The sequence below is a fragment of the Myxine glutinosa genome, chromosome 5 (assembly GCF_964187855.1).
Source record: "Myxine glutinosa chromosome 5, kmMyxGlut1.1, whole genome shotgun sequence".
NCBI lineage: Eukaryota > Metazoa > Chordata > Myxini > Myxiniformes > Myxinidae > Myxine > Myxine glutinosa.
The window spans coordinates 171,285,677-171,303,424 of NC_136265.1; the positions used below are offsets into that span (position 1 = coordinate 171,285,677).

Here is a 17,748-nt window from a genome sequence, read left to right on the forward strand (position 1 = left end):
TTGCGTGACCTGATGCTGGTGGAGGAATTTCAACAGTGTGTCCACGAGGACATCAAAGTGTACCTGCAGGAAAAGAAAGTACCGAAGTTGTGGGACGCAGCCACCATGGCAGATGATTATGCCTTAACACACCGGATAGGGGTCCACGAACCTAACTCCTCGCCTATATCTCCGCAGGGGAGGTGTGGAACAGCAGGTGCGGAGAACGACAATACATGGCGGCGGCCGCGAGATGAATATGGGGACAACGCTGATACCCGAACTGTTCGAAATCAGGGGGCTACGGGCCCAAGACAAACTTATTTTTCAGGGGGCCCGAGGCAGACCACGAGTTTTTCCTCCGGGCCTACTTGCGCTTTTTGCAAGAAACCTGGACACCATGTCCAGTTGTTACCTCATGAAAAGGGAAAACCCAGAGCGGAGTCCGACTATTACCACTCCGAATGTGATGGCAAGCGTAAGAAATCGCCCACAGAAGAGTTACCAACCATTTATTTATGAGGGGTTGGTCTCACTCAAGGGAGACTTGACTAACCCAAGACCGGTTAGGGTTTTGAGGGACACAGGAGCCCATCAATCCTTAATGCTTGAAGGCATTTTGCCATTGTCCAAGAGTACCGCAACTGGTGATAGTGTTCGGTTACAAGGGATCGGTGGCTGTGTTAGTGCCCCACTTCATGTCATCCATTTGGAATCCGATTTGGTGTCAGGACCGGTCACCGTCGGTTTACAAGCCACGCTTCCTGTAGAGGGAGTATCTGTGATTATCGGGAATGATTTGGCCGGGGGGCAAATTTATGGTAACCCGAGGGTTGGTAAAGAGCACAGCAGGGAAAATAACACCACACCAGCTCGGGATGGCGACAAAAGTTCCAAGTTATTTGTAGGGGGACTGAACTTCAACACAGAGGAAGAAGTTCTGACCTCTGTCTTCAACAGATATGGGCCGCTGGTGGAAGTGCGGGTGGTAAAAGACAGGGAAACGCAACGGTCAAGAGGGTTCGGCTTTGTCACGTTTGCAAGCACAAGAGACGCCAGGGAGGCAGAGAAGAATTGGAATGGTAAGGATTTGGAGGGTCGGACCATAACAGTAGGGAAGGCATTTCGTAGGCGTCGAGAGGTCTACAGAAGAGGACAACTTGGCAGTAGTTTTGGGGTTGGCAGCAGCCGATATTACTATGGAGGCTCCCAGAGTTACGGCACCTCCCGAAAGAATGAATGTCAGAGCACTGGCCGAGAAGGAGACCACCAGTCAGGTAACGGCTGGGACAAGGGGTCCCACCGTAACTGTTAGGAGTCTGGAGAAGTTGAAGCACTATATACGGGGGAGCCGCCGAGCCGGGGCTCCTACACGGACTAACCGTGAACGCCACGTTCTTAAAGGCGTCCAGGTAGTGAACTTTCCTGCACGGACTAACCGTGAACTCCACGTTCTTAAAGGCGTCCATGTAATGAACTTTCCTCCCCGGACTAACCGTGAACTCCACATTCCTTAAGGCATCCATGTAGGGAATACTCCGCTGGGCCTCCCGAAAAAGTGCTATAGAGAGGTTTAAATTTGGGGGCTTTGGTCACCACCTCTTAACCGTCATTCAAGAGAAACTAGAAGTGGTTGACGCTTGGTCCAGAGGGAATTAATCTAGGGGATTGTGTGAAATTTTGTTGCTTTATTTTTAAGTGATGACTGTGCCTGGGGGGAACTGATGATTTGGGAGGGGTGGGGGGGGGGGGGGTGAGTTATCTGGTTTGTTTATCCAAGTTGGCCAGCAAAGAAAGTTTTCGCTGGGTTCAAACTTTCTTTCTTGAAGGGGGGGAGTGTTATGGATTTATGTGGACTTATGTGAATTACTATTCAGGTCTTTGCTTATCAATGTGTAGTCGATTAAAGGTTGTTGTGAATAAAGGGTCAGGAGCCCTTCTGGGAAAAAGGAGACCGGAAACGGAGGAAGAAAAGACACGAGGTCCTGGAGAAGCGACGATCTTCTTCCTCTTCCTCGCCCAGCGCCGAGAAGAGCGGTATCGATATTGAGCAGCATGGGGAAAGCTGCGTTTAAAAGCCCGTCTGGCGAGAGGAGTTACCGGGACGTGTAACTACCCTTTTACACGTCAAGTCGCCATGGGTTCGTGCACGGAACCAAGCGTCCGGCACAGTTCGCCTCACCGTCTACAAGGACGCGCACGGCAGGCGCCTTGGGCCTCGCACGCTTTGCGAGCCCCGAAGCCGCGATCACGAGCACCGACCTCGGTGGGCTGCCGAGGAGGTGTCCGCGGCAGCAGCTGTTCCCGGTACGGGACGTGCCCGGTGGAAGCACGTCAGGAAGGGTCCGTTCAACCGCCCACGTGCGGAGATCGAACTACAGGAGTACGGAGACATTGTGAGAGACATTGACCATGGAGGGAGTCGGGAGTGGGGCTCACGTGAGGAATGTATAAGATGGCCATCTTAGAGTTATTGTAGATGAGTTTACATCTTTGTAATATTGATTGCTGATTGTTGATGGTTGTTGATTGCTCGGGGAATATATCATTGATTATTCCGGATCCTTGGTGTGGGGTTTCTTATTGATTGGAATTCATATTGATTGCATTACGAAAGCGCATAAATAATAGATCTTTCTGGCGGAGTTCCTCTCACGGTCCGGGGTCATCGAGACCAGGTAGTCACCGGGAGGACCACGTAACACATCCGTTAAATCATATCACATGCAAATGATCAAAATTTTACCAGTATTTGTAGAATTTCAATAAAAGCCACATCACTGTTCATATCGGTAAATATTATTCCTTCGTGTTTGGAAAAAATGGAAAATTGGAAATTGGGAAAATTGGGGAAAAAATTGGAAAAACAATATGGCCTATTTTACTCCAGGGTGTCCCAGGCTTACCCACCCAAAATTTCGTTGCAATCGGTTCATCCGTTTTTGCGGCACCTGGGAACAGACAGACGGACGGACAGACATTTGGTGAATTATAGAGAGAGAGAGAGAGACAGAGACAGAGAGAGAGAGAGAGAGAGAGAGATAGATAGATAGATAGATAGATAGATATATATATCATATATATGATATTTTTATATACTTATTTCCTACATTGCTGAAGGTGCACTGTAGTTGATTGTCATCTCTTAGACAATTCTACTTGCCATATATTATGCTTGAAGATCTGTGTTATTTGTTCCAATCCAAATGTACAACCTGTGCAAAACACTTGTCACCAATTATGTCGTTGTTATACCTGTTGCTGTGTTTGTTGTTGTGCTTTGTGTTTGTGTTGTTTGTATTTGCTGTTGTTGTTATACCTGTTTGTTGCTGTGTTTGTGTGTTGTGTTTGTTACGCCTTGGGGCGTAACTTGTTACGCCTTGTGGCGCCACTGCTGAAATCGAAATATGCGGGTTCTTCCGGACATCTTTGATCTTTATTCCTTTCTCTTTCACAACCATCTTCAGTCTTTTACACTTCTTTCTACTTTTTCACATTTCTATTTATTGGTGCAAATTGCTTGTTTTTTATTTTCATTTTGTTCATTACCTCTGCCACCAAAGGTGAATGGAGGTTATGTTTTCACCCCTGCTTGTCTGTCTGTCTGTGATGACTTGAAAAGTTATGAGCGGATTTGGACTAAACTTGGTGGACAGGTTGGGTGTCCAACAAGGACGAATTGCTTGTATGTTGTCGGTTTGAGTTTGGTGAAGATCCGGTTGCAATAGTGTTTTAATATTTTTTCAAGTGATTCTTCACCTTTGAGAGAGAGCCAAAAACGGTATATGGCATGGTATTTCAAAAAGTTGTAGATGGGTTAAGACAAAACTTGGTGGATGAGTTGGTAGTTAACAAGAACAAGCCAATTCGATTTTCGTTCAGGTCCGGATCCAGATCCAGCCTGTCAGTGGGTTACAAAATGTAAACTGTTCAGCCTAGCTGAGGTATGCACTCTACGGAGTGCTGTTATAGTTTTTCTCGCTTTTATCACTCTTTTACTCGCAATTTCTATCTTTCTTTATCTGTCCATAAAGAAGTGAAATGTTACAAAAACATTTTTCATGACTATCTTTGCTCTCTGCTTATTCGGGTTCCTTCTGATGTCTCCAATGCAGTATTCGGTCTTTCATTTGATTACATAACCAGTTCTGGTAGAACTTATGTGATTTGTGCGGATGAAGTGATTTGTGGTTCATCCATGATAGATCTACGGTGGAACAATCTGGGCATGTTGGGAGGCCGTGCAGTACTGGAAGGAGTGGCGAAATGCCGCACCCTGTGTTCTTTGAAGGTGTCCGGAAATGACATCCCTGGTGACATATTGCGGGCAATTGGTAGGTCATGATTCGAAGCCCTGAGAAAGGGGGGAGGTGCAGTTCAGCCTACTTGAGTTATCCCATGCTCTGTTCCCTTTATAAAAAATAAATCTCAAACAAGCATGTAACCCTCATCATTATTCTTATTACTAGTGTGAATTTGAGCGCTTTGCGTGTCTCACCACATGTCGCTGCAGAGGCAAAGGCATCTTTGGCCATGCCTGCTTTCTCCGGGAGTGAGGGAAGGGGGGATATGGTGGGTGTGGGTTGGTGGGGTTGATGGTGGATCGGGAGTTGTGGGGAGATGGGGAAATGGTGGAGGCGGGCTGGGGAGGGATGGTAGGGGAGCTCGGCCAAATGTATTTTGTGCTTTGCCTGAATACAGTCAGACCCCACTATTGGCGGTTTTGCAATTCGCGGCATTTTCCAGGAACGTATCCCCGTGAATAGCGTGGTCCGACGGTATATACTGTAAATCAGAAGTCAGAACCCAACATTTATAAATAAAAAGGAACTGAGCACAAATTTATATTTATTTTAAATGTCAGTCAGAACTGGATGGCTAAGACAACACAATATCAAAAACTGGACGGGAAAGTCGAACTACCAGCCTTGCAGAGCAGATGTGCCCTCAATACACCACTTCCCTTGGACTTCCGGCCGAGTTTTTACATCGTACATTTTCTTTTGCCCATATCTCAATCTTGATTAATCAAGTGAAGTAACAAAAAAATTAGCGCTGATGATTACAGGTAAGTCACGAATGTGTTTCTTAGGTTAGCTTTACATATATAAACAACATGGTGGAATTTGTTGAAGAGTATTTGTAGAATTTAAAGATAATTTGAAGAAGAAGACGTTTTGGTTACAAATATACATACATAACCATATGCGTTTGCTCCATTAAAATAATATTAGCCAGCAGGAATTTCCAAATGCTTCTGGCAATTTGTACAATTACCAAATAGACCTGATTCAACCATCTCGGAGATCTAATCTCTGAGATTGCAGTTCATAATGGGGGAGGGGGGAGAGATACTGTACTGCAATTGCTCCTTGGGGCTTAACTGGAGTTTCTGCCATTGAATAAAATAGCATTTGTCTTTCATTGGTATACACTTTTAGTTGCAAGCAAAGGAATGATTAAAATTGCTTCTCCGGCTCAAATTTCTGCCAGGTTGATGAATATGGGAAGGCTAATACTAGTCCCTGTTCACCTGAATGTGTTTTCAATTTTATCACATGAAGTAGTATAAAATTATATTATTTGTTTATTTCCTCCCACTTGACCATCACCTTTTCCCCGCGCTTCTCATTCCATTTGCCTCGCATGTCCTCTGTGAAACCAGAACAGGCAGTCCGGTATAATACAGGGCGAGGTGATGTGGAGCGTGACAGCCAGCTACAATCACGGGTGCTCATGACAGAGATGGAGTTTCTCAAAGGGGAGAAGCAAAACCAGGTTTGTAATGGAAAAGTTTCATATTTGTCTTAATTATATCTCCTCTTTCTCTCACCAAAGTGTTCGTGTCAGTCAATTTTTGCTTATAATTTCCCCTGTATAAAATTGTAAAAATTTTGACTCGTTTCATTTTCTGCAGTTCCTTGACCTCATGAGAACCATTGAAAGTCAGCGGGAAGAGATGGCAAAGTCGAGCAGGTTTTTACTTGCATTTTCATCAGCCCTCGACGACACATTTATCATCAACCTTTCGTGCTTTGGCCATCCCGCAACGATGCTATGGCCGGCCCTCGAAGACTCCTTTTGCGCTCTAGCTGGCCCCGGACGCCTTTTGCGCTCTAGCTGGCCCCGGACGCCTTTTGCGCTCTAGCTGGCCCCGGACGCCTTTTGCACTCCAGCTGGCCATGAACGCCTTTCGCGTTCTGGCTAGCCCCGGATGGCTTTCGCGTTCTGGCTGGCCCCGGATGGCTTTCGCGTTCTGGCTGGCCCTGGATGGCTTTCGCGTTCTGGCTGGCCCCGGATGGCTTTTGCGTTCTGGCTGGCCCCGGATGGCTTTTGCATTCTGTCTGGCCCCGGATGGCTTTCGCACTCTGGCTGGCCCCCAGACGCCTTTTGCGCTCTTTCTGGCCCCGGACGCCTTTGGCGCTCTGGCTCCTCCCAGATGCCTTTTGTGCTCTGGCGGGTCCCAGACTCCCTTTGTGCTCTGGCAGGTCCCGGATGCCCTTTGCGCTCTGGAAGGTTCCAGATGCCCTTTGCACTCTGGCGGGCCCCTGGATGACTTTCAAGCTCTGGCTGGCCCGGGCGGGCACCTTTCAAGCTCTGGCTGGCCCCGGATGTTTTCGTGCTCTGGCCTCCTTCAATTATGCCTTTTGTGGTCTGACCTCTCTCAACGATACCCTATTCTCCCTGGCCTCTTTCGACAATACATTTTGCACTCTGGCTGGTGCTCGAATCATTCCACACTAGGGCCTTCTCGGTAATTCCTTCCGTGCTCTCGTCTCTCTCAATGATGCCTTTCATGCTCTGGCCTACTTTGACAATGCCTTTCATGCTCTGACCTCCTTTGACGATGCTTTTCATGATCTGGCCTCCTTTGACGATGCCGTTCATGCTCTGGCCTCCTTTGATGATGCCTTTCGTGCTCTGACCTCCCTCATCGGTACTTTTCACGCTCTAGCCTGAACCTGAACCCTGAACGATGCCTTTTGCGCTCTACTTTCACTTGACAATGCCTTTCACTCTCTGGCCTCCCTCTACGATGCCTTTTTCTCCCTGGCCTCCCTCAACGATGCCTTTCGTGCACTGACCAGCCCTCAATGACACTTTTCTATCTCTGACTAGCTTTTGGTGATGCCTTTTCGCACTTTGGCCGGCCATCGATGACGCCTTTTCGTGCTAACCTGCCATCAACGTTTCCTTCTTCACTCTGGAAGCTTCATTTATTTTATTTATTTATTTATTTGTAGGCTGTACTGTCGTTAAATTCATATGTATATGTTTGGCTGTGTTTCAGGGTGGCCTCTTCACAGCTTAGCCAGCTGCAGGAAAAACTTGCAGAACAAACATCGACAATCAATAATCTCACTGTCAGGTAAGTCTTGCGTGTGTGTGTTTAAAGCTGTACTTTAGCGATTGTGTTTCTGTGCTGGGTTTGTACTTCAGCCGCTGATGAACTGCCTCTTTGTATGACAGATACCCTCCCCTTCATTTCTTCCTTTGCCAACTACCATTTCCTTCACCCCTAGTTTTGTTATTTAATCGGCCTCCTCCCCATCCCTAGCCCATTCCTTTTCGCAACTGTGCTCTCTTTTAAAGGTACTGTATTTAAGAAAACGTTTTGCTTAAAAATTGTCACATCAAATAACTTGAACATTTTATTAACAAGATCACTAGCATGATTTGTAGCTTTTACTGTTGGAGTGAGGTGTCATATTTATTATTGAAGTTGAACTATTTATCTGAAACTACCCAGTGCAATTTCCAACCAGGACAACCCAAAGCCAGGATGGCATACCATTTGTTGTTGAAGCTCACGCTTAAAAAAGAAAAGAAAAATTGATTTTTGTTTTAAAAAAAACAATTCTTAAGGGAATTGAAATTGGCTATGATGGAGTGTGACATGAATGATATTGGTGTAAGGGTGGACATTCAAAGTAGATGTTATATATCTCGTGGTGATCACCGTTGGCAGGCTACGCTTGGCCGAGTCAGGAATGTCCTTGGCGGAGCAGGAGAGGCAAAACCTGGCTGAGAGGCTGCAATTAGCAGAGATTGGCCGCCTCGAGCTGCGCAGCGTTCTTCAGGGACAGCTCGATGCTGAGCGGGAGGTAGGGAAGACAACTGCCTCACAGATGGAAAAATTATTTAAAAATATGTATTTTGTGAAATTTAAAATAAAAATGGTGATTGTACAAAATTGTTTAAAATTCTCATACAAGGGTGCATGTTTTTTTTTTTCTATTTTCTGTTATTAACACACCAGGCGAACAGTCAAGTCCAAATACCAATAGGGCCCACCTGGATGGAAAAGCATAGTAAGAAGATGGGAAAATATAATCAGGATGGGGTGCCATAGATGATTGGCCCACATGAAAATAAAGAGGGGACGAGGGGCTTAAGAGAAATTTGCAGACAAACAAGGAGCGTTCCAGATGGCACCAACAGTGTGAACTAGTGGCCTCGGAAGTGCCTCCCAAGAATCCCGTGCTCGATACAGCTCAATTGAACTAGCAAAGAAAGGGACCCGAGATTGAGTTGAGGTTGAGGCAGCCTCCCATGGCACTACACCCTGGTTCAGGCCTTTAGATTTCTGATGGCAAGCTTATGGGACCACAGACTCCAGAAGTATACTTCAGTAGGCACTACAGAACTAGTAAGATGATCCGTAAGCAGAAACAAAACCCACAAACCTTCCATCCGGCAGCCTGCCTCATGAGCTTGCAACAGGATCAATGTTCTGCTAAAGGCTTCTAAGGTACATGTGCTGGTCCGCTTCAAGTGGGTGCGGACAGGCTACCACCTCAGCACAACAGAGTCCAAACAAAGTCCAACAGGTCTTTTTTAGTTCTTGTTTGGACTCTGCCTCAGTGTATCTGTCACGTTTTTATGCCTCCGCCGACAAAGTGCAGCCAAAGTGGTATACCAGCCAAAAATGTTTTGATCGAATTCCTTATTCTAAAAATCTGAAATTGCATGCACATGATCTATGACCTATTTGTATTGAAATATTAAATTTATGACATCATAGGTCACATGGTTTGGCAGCCATTTTGGATTGAAGGAAAATATTAAATAATTATATCTCTGAAACCGCTCACCCTATCGATGCGAAATTTTACAAATATCATCTAACAGCACTGTTGCATATAGTTTGAAAATGATGTCATAGGTCACGTGGTTTGGCAGCCATCTTGGATAGAAAAACGAACCTTATCCAATCAACACGAAACTTCACAAACGTGATCCACTACCCATACATATGCAGAGTGATGGCATCTACCCATTGTGGGACTATGCGGAGGCATATTGGTGACAGTCACATTGTTCTAGTTGTATTTATCATTGAAAAAGTTGTCAACACAATACCTTGCATAATCCATACATACCACAATGTAAGGAATTTACACAAGTTGGAGGCCATCGAACCTACCATGCCCAAGCTGTATCCACCCACCATTCACTTCATCTATCAATTTACTTATCTTCTACGTACAGTGCCCATTCTTACCACCGATCCAATTTTCTGTTTCTAATCTTCATCCTTTTTACGAGTGTAATATTAACTTGGCTATCTCATTTAAAGCCTTGGCAGATAATTTGGCAATGATATTGGAGCACAGTGGTATTTTCTTTCCAAGGAATGCCGTGGAATCGTTAACATATACATGGACGTGTTGAAAAGTAATGCCCCCTATTTTTTTTTCTCCCAAACGGGTAAAGTTATCTATCTATAATTCCAGTAATCTCTGTGTGTGTGTATGCGACCGCTGTTTCTCGACAACTACCGGTCCGATATACTTTAAACTTGCCAGGTATATTGCTGGGGACCCGAGGATGTGCCTTTTCAAGGTTTCATATTAATCGGACAATTACTTACCGAGCTATGTCCAAAAAACGATTCAACCAATCAGAGAGCAGCGAGCTATCGCGTGTGCCGAACGTGGCGAACACACTCTGCCTCGGACGGCACATTTGAGAGCGTATTCATTTATTTCACGTTGGCAAACTATGTTGCCGCTATGTTGGCGTTAAACTATGTTTTAAAACTAATTAAAACCATTTCATGTAAATAGAGGGGGGGGGGGATTGTCACTGTACTCGCAAGCCGTTCGCCGTTCGCTTTGGCGTTGCGAATGGACCAAAACATTTCATGGACCAAACCATTTCATGTAAAGCGTTCGCCGTTAGCTTTGGCGTTGCGAATGGACCAAAACATTTCATGGACCAAACCATTTCATGTAAATAGAGGGGGGGGATATAATTTTAGATATATATATAGTACGGGCATGCCCTAGTTAGAATGAAACAAAGTGCAGTCCTCACATTAGTTATTTCCCCCCACTGGGTGCAAAGTGTCGTGACTCTGACAATGGATGTCTGGGTGCTATTTAGTCCAGATGGCAAAGGGCAACACGATGTTGTCAGTGCTATGAAGTTTGAAGCGCTGGAGATGAGAGTTGGGATGACTGACCTGAGATGAATTGAGATGAGAGTTGGGTGCACCATGACAATCCTGAGAGTAACAGACGGTCAATGGAGCACCATCACAAAAGCCGAATTGGCTCTGTCAGATTTTAATCTCTTTCCCAAACTTGAGGAACGCCTTCGTGGAGAACATATTTCTTCCGACCATGATGTCAAGGTTGCTGTGAAGTGCTGGTTAAGTCAGCAGGATGCGCAGTTATATCGTGACGGCATTATTAAACGACTTAAAAGTTGGCAGAAATGTGTGGAATGCAGTGGTGATCATGTTGTGAAACAAATATGTATCATGGTGGAATAAAGATTGATGTTAGTATCTGTCTTTGTTTCATTCGAATATCTTTACCTGTTTTGGAGAAAAGGAATAGGAGGCATTACCTACTTATCAACATGCCCTCGTACATTGCAAGTGTAGATGAAACGTGCAGCTTTACGTCCTCGTGCAAACACTGCGTACTCTGAGTTGTAGCTCCCCATACAGGCACTGGACCAGAATAACAATTTTTAATACTTAGGTCAACTACATGGTAATAGGTTTCCTTTGTCTGCTTTAGTCAACTTGTTTATGAGATCGGTCCCATTCTGGCGTGCAGGAGAGCAAGCAGCACGAGGCTTCCTTGCATGAGGACCTGGAGGAGGAGAGAGGAACGAATGCACAGCTCAGACAACAGGTGCCGTTATATAATTGCTTGGTGACTATTACCATCATTTGCATCACAACGTATTCCATTCTAAGAGGTGTAACCATTCTGAGGTGTGCCGAGTTGTGAACAGAGAGGACAGTTTCTATTTCCTCTACAGGTGATGAGCCAAATGCATTGTCCACTGCTTAATTTGTTGCAGCCATGGCATAAACTGCATGGCCAGCATACATCGTGTTTCAATTTAATAAAACAGTTGCAAAAGTATGCCTTTAAAGTTCGATATTTAATTAAATCAAAAGCCCACAGAAAAAAACAACTTAAATGAGATGTTAATGAGGGGAATCTGTGATGCACTTGCATTGGAGAAAATTAAAGGAGGAACAAAACTGCAGCTTTTTCATGTGCAATCAAGAGAGATTGTCTTGTTGCGTACACAGTTTAAGTCAGACTTATTCTTGCAGTTGTTTCAGGCCGGTTTGTAAGGAAAAATCACGCCGATGGCACGATTGGCCTGTTTAAGGCACTACTATGCTTTCTCGTGTTGATGTTTCATTTTATTGTATGCAAACTTGAGCTTCCTTATATTATCCCAATACTGCTTCACCAAACAATGGATAATTAATTGTACGTGGATTATTGCTGAACTGATATTTGACTGAACCCATTGTCATTTGTTGCACTTGCCAAGTCTACCTGTGTATTTATTTTTCTGCCCAAAGCACAAGCATCTCTTTTGAGGTAAAATGGGTGGCCAACATGGGGAAGGAGGGAGGGAGTGGGGTGAGGCCAGTGGGGTGAGGATTGCTGTATCCACCATTTTGATCGTGTTAAAGGGAGGTGGCAGCGTGTTGAGAGAGGGCTGGGAACATGACGTTACTGTCTGCTTCAAATGGACACGATACCATGGACACTATTCCAGCCTTGTTGTATGTGGGGTTTCTTGCAGAGGGTAGCATTTTGTGAGAGAAGGGGTTGCATCAGCTATTCTAGCACAGGAACAATTTGCAGTGTGAACGAGGTATGTGTTTCCAAATGCCATCTTGTTGTATGTTTTTTCGCATATCTAACCATTTCCTCCGTGTACATTACGTGCAGCTTACAGACCTTGCAAAACAGCTCAAAGCAGAACAAGAACAGCTTCTGGGTCATCGAGAAGAACAGATACGAGCGATGGCTGGGCTAAACTTGCAGTTGGAACAGGCAGAAAGTAGGTTGCATTGTGTTGGGTGAACTCTTACAGCATGTCAGTAATATTATGAAGACCGAGAGGTGTGTGTGTGTGTGTGTGTGTGTGTGTGTGTGTGTGTGTGTGTGTGTGTGTGTGTGTGTGTGTGTGTGTGTGTGTGTGTGTGTGTGTGTGTGTGTGTGTGTGTGTGTGTGTGTGTGTGTGTGTGTGTGCGCGCGCGTGTGTGTGTGTTTTCAGAAGCTGGTACGGAGCCTTCCCAGGTCCAAAAAGTATCCACCTTTGTGTGCGTGAGCATGTATATATATATATATATATATATATATATATATATATATATATATATATATATATACATATATATATATATATATACATATATATATATATATATATATATATATATATATATATATATATATATATATATATATATATATATATATATATATATATATATATATATATATATATTGTTGCGGATATGAGGATTGTGTTTTTTTTATTGTGTTGTATTGTATAGTAAATTGTTGTAAATATCACCCTCTGTAAAATGTAATGATTCCTTGTAAATACCTCCGTAGTGTAAAGGTCAAAGGGCGTCTCGGTAGTTATTCCATAAACACCACATTGCAGGACCCGATAAAACCCTTGTTCAGTAGCTTATATCTTATTATGTGTCTTAGGGTAAGGCCGTGTCTCCCATTAATTTAAATACTCCATTGTACCAAGTGAAATAAGAGTAGATCCCCTTTCATTTCATTTCAATGGCCTACTGCATTTTGGGCGGTTTTCTTCAACCACCATTGGCCACGAGGCAGGGTTGGGGAAGAAAGGCGTGTCTCCACCTCGTCATAGAGGGGAGGAGTGAGCCAGCCCCGAACAACCAACCGAGCACGAGGGGTTTGGTTTGAGAGGGCGGAGGAAGAGCGATCGGGGAGGTTCGCAAAGGTTCAAGGGTGGGGCTATATATAACCCATGAGAGACGCCCCCAAGAGAGATGCGCTTTTACTGAGACAAGGAGATGAGTCTGAAAAGAGAGGTCCATGACAAGAGCTGAGTTGGTCGTCAGGGGTGGTCAGTGGTTGCGTTGGGTTGCGTTGGAGAAAAAGTGGTTGGACAAAAGAAAGAGAGAGGAGAGAACCCGTCACGCCAGACCCCCCACCAGCGCGTCGGCTCCGACCGTGACCCGACCCGTGATCCGACCCGTGATCCCGCGCACACGACAGGATCGGTGGCATCAGCGGCCGTCGAGGTCCAGCCCGACGTCCCGTGCGGGATCAAGCTCCAGCCAGCTCCGTGCCGTCCTCCCCCTCCAGTCACACACCTCCTTCCAGCAATCCACTCTGCAATTCCCCGCGTGAGTCTGTGTCTTCGTTTGTTCTGTCCTGGGTAGTAAGTAAGCCTGTTAGATAAGCTAGTATTTTCCCTGTGTCTCTAAAAGCTTCTGTATATTATTTTCGTATCTTTCCTTCTCCTTGGTTACTTTGAGCCTGTAAATAGTTATAAATAGTAATTGTATTTCAAACCTTTCTTTGCCTTCGTCTTCCTTTTCTTCACATCCGTGTCGTCTTAGTCTTTTCCCGATTGAATAGCGGTGGCGCGATACGGCCAACGTTTTGGGTGAATCGGGTTTTAGTCGGGGAATAACTGTTCGGCCGCGGTTACACCACCGCTCGGTAAAAATAACATCTAATCCTCGGACCGTAACAATATATATATATATATATATATATATATATATATATATATATATATATATATATATATATATATATATATATATATATATATTGTTGCGGACGCGGTTAAAGATGTTATTTTACCGAGCGGTTGGTATTACCGCGTCCGAACAGTTACTCCCCGATTAGAACCCGATTCCACCCGACGTTGACCAGATCGCACCGCAGATATTCAATCGGGAAACCTCTAAAGCGACCGAAAGAGAAAGAAAAGAGAAGAAGACAGAGTACGGAGGAAGAACAGATTTATTATACACACACAAGCAAAAAGAAAGAGCGACCAAAATTATTTACAGCAATGGATGGAAGAAGCAGTCACACAGTGCATCGTTAGCTTATTCTATTCATTTTACTTAACCCCAAGACAACGAGTAGGACAGACGACGTTCACACTTACACGGGGGATATTGCAGGCAGGTAGGGCTTGAGGTGGATTGCTGGAGAGGGAGGCAGGGTCGGAGGCAGCAGCTCTCAATTCCTCGCGGTTTTTGGCGGGAAAACCCTTCGTCGCGTATCCGCTGCCGATGCTGTAGACGTCACGCGCTGGCTCGGGCACACCTGCTCCTCTCCTTCTGGTGGAGCCGTCTCCCGCCTTTCAGCGCGTCTCTCCTTAGCTGGTTTCCTCTCCGAGTACCTCTCCTCTTTGGCTTGGAGCGTCTCGCATCTCACCGCTCCTCTCGTATGTCACCTCTTCGCTCATCTCTCATCTCCCAGGTCATCTGGTGAAGCAGTCCCTTACAGTCGCTTTTATTACTCGCAGCAGAATCAAGCCGCCGGCTGCGAGGGCACGCCTACCGGGTCGCTAACCGCGGTGCTGGTTGGCCAAGTGGGGTTGGCTCACTCCTCCCCTCTATGACGAGGTGGAGACACGCCTTTCTTCTCCGAGATTAGCACATGGGCAATGGCGGCTTGCGGGATTGAACACCACTCGCACCGCTCTTGAAAGGAACTTTGGAGAGCGGAGATGATTGGGGAAATTGGAAGGGCCTACGCTTATTTCGTTTGATACAATGCAGAGTCAATCTAGTGGGAAACACATATTTAGCCTACATGGAATAAGGAAATACACTATTTAAAAAGATATATCGTGGCCTCGTGTAAGTTTCATGGAATTAACTAGGAGGACGGCTGCGACCATTATTTACATTACGAGGGTGTTACACATAACAAAACCATACTTTTCACATTCGTTACACTTCCTCCAAAATTGTTACACTTCTCAAAAACCGTTACACTTCTCAAATTCGTTACACTTACACTGCACCCTCCTTTCTTCAGGCCCGTACTCGGGCCTACAAAACTTTAACTTAGTGTGACACGTAGGTGTAATTCCCTCTACAATTAACCTGACCCTGAGTGTGACAATCTTAAAACACAAATAAGTATGTCCCCCTATTGCATTGCACCCTGTCTAACAGACTCAAGCCCACAGCTAACCGAATTACGGAATTATTCTCAAACTATACATTTACGGTGGGGAGCATTATTTACAATGACGTGATTTCTTATTTACAACGCAACCCAGGACCTGTGTTTTTTTTTTTTGTTTTTTTTAGGGAACAAGAAAAAGAAATTCCTGTTGGGAGGGAGGAGACAGCACGCATTGCATCGATGCACCAGTACCAATACCACCAAAGCACCCAAAAGCACCAAAAGCACCACAAAGCACCAAAAGCACCACTCGGTGCACAGTCACCATGGTTCATAATAAACACAACAAAACAACTGGTGGTGGTCTTCTCTTTCTCTGCTGGGCCGATGTTCTTCCCGACGTCTTCTGGCTTCATGCGGCCTACTTGGAAATATAAAAAGCACAAACCGTGTCCATTTTTATTTAGGGCAACAGGGGCCAACTAAGGGTGGTCCACCTGTTTGGCATAGGTGCCACCTTACCGAGGTCCGCAAGCAAGATTCCCTGGCCACTATGGCCGGTCTCCAACAGAGGTGCCCTGCCCCAGAACCTGGGGTCCATCAAGTGGTACTTGGCCGCAGAACAGCGGTCCATAAAGTGGTACATCAACGCAATGCATGCTGGTTCTGGGAATCTCGTGCGCACAATGGCCACCTCACGCACGCTCCCCTCGGCACCCAATGGCGCACAGGTCCTCAAGTGGGAGACAAAAGGGGGGAAGACAAATGAGCGAGGGGTAAGGTCACAAGGGTACACGTCAATAAAGGCAATGCAGGGTGAAGTGCGTACGGAGAGCGAAGTGAGAAAAACTCGTCCCTACCGTACGTCACCCCCCCCCCCCCCCCTGTCACCTACACTACCCTTGCCCTTACCCCATATTTACAAGAATTTACACCTTTACCAATTCGTCACTACTGTCACGTCTTCCCCATATTTCCCCTATACCAAATTCGTCTCCACAATCCCTCGACTTCAAAATTTGCCATCACCAAATTTATCATCAATCCTCATAAGGAGGAAGAGATGGAATTACGCACAATGTCACACCCACGTCATGATGCGTCTCACAATCCAAAACATTTGCATTAATGAAAAATAATAAACCATGGCATGGTGTGGAGTTACCTCATCTCAGGTGAGTGGATGCAGATGGTCCTAACTATCCTCTAAATGATTTTAACACACTTTACACTACCCGGGGTCTCTCCCTGCCAATCCATTGGCCAACTTACACTATGGGTTCTAAAAACCAATTCCCATTGACCAAACTGTGGCGCTTCTCAATTTGGGGTCTCACTCCCTCGATTCATCTCCCGGTGCCCTCGCACAATTTCTGGGCTGCGACGTGTAGCTCCCCCAGCAGGTCTACCCACCTGCACACCTCCACCACTGCAGTTGCCACCCGAGCTTGCCTAGCTCCTCACCCTAACCTAACTAACTGGGGAAGGCCCTCTCCTGGCTCTGTCACCCCTTGGTGCCCTCTGGCACTGGTCTACCCGGGTCCGTCCTCCGGATCCTCGGGCCCCATCCACAACTACCGGCTCCCAGAGCCCACCTGCGGCCTCACCTGGCCGACATCCTCACAGTGGTGGAGCGCCCAACCAACTACACACACTAACAGGCTACACGCCCAGCCATTTCCACAACACTAATGCACCCATCCAAAGACCATTCTTTCACCCGCACCACAGATGCCAATATCCAACCACAATTTACCTATACCCTCTACCTAACACTTACTCTACCCGCCCCGGGTATTCGTGATGGGGGTCCACTCTTCCCCCATTCACACCTTCGCACCACCCACTCCACTCCATCGTTTCCACCATACTCACTCCACGACCATCCATTCCAATACTCCACTTATTCCACACTACCATTTATTCCACACACCTGTCCTTCATTCACCTGTCGTTGCACACCTGTGCAATCATACCTGGTGCCACCTGCACCCTCCTCCTCTTCCTGGACCAGTTGGTCAACACAACACACATCACATTCACTCACTCATACACTGCTCCACACACCTGTTCAGTTGCACACCTGTGCAATCACACCTGTTCAATCACACCTGTTCAATCTTCAAACACACGGCATCATCTCAGCTAACTACTCCCCTCTGAAACTTGCGCTTCCCAGTCGTCCCTTTAAACTATTGCGCTCCCACGTCATTATCATCCACACTAAACTACCTGCGTCCCCACTACAGGTATCAGTCACTAACTAACCTTAACGTTACCTAATGTCATCTTCGCTAGATCCCTACACACCATATAACCTAACCCACCCGGGCTAGTTTTCACTGCCATC

The 17,748-nt window shown here is 45.8% G+C and overlaps 1 protein-coding gene across 4 annotated transcripts in view; it reads left to right on the plus strand.

Moving 5' to 3' along the window:
* The window catches only part of LRRC45 (leucine rich repeat containing 45), a 110,535-nt gene that overhangs the window by 47,146 nt on the left and 45,641 nt on the right, over window positions 1-17,748 (plus strand). For all 4 annotated transcript variants that reach the window (XM_068115570.2, XM_068115572.2, XM_078779079.1 and 1 more), the window contains 7 exons: window positions 4,185-4,313; window positions 5,645-5,757; window positions 5,897-5,955; window positions 7,271-7,348; window positions 7,949-8,084; window positions 11,052-11,129; window positions 12,198-12,309. In XM_068115570.2, coding sequence (XP_067971671.2) covers window positions 4,185-4,313; window positions 5,645-5,757; window positions 5,897-5,955; window positions 7,271-7,348; window positions 7,949-8,084; window positions 11,052-11,129; window positions 12,198-12,309 — 705 coding nt within the window. The remainder of the gene's footprint in view (window positions 1-4,184; window positions 4,314-5,644; window positions 5,758-5,896; window positions 5,956-7,270; window positions 7,349-7,948; window positions 8,085-11,051; window positions 11,130-12,197; window positions 12,310-17,748) is intronic.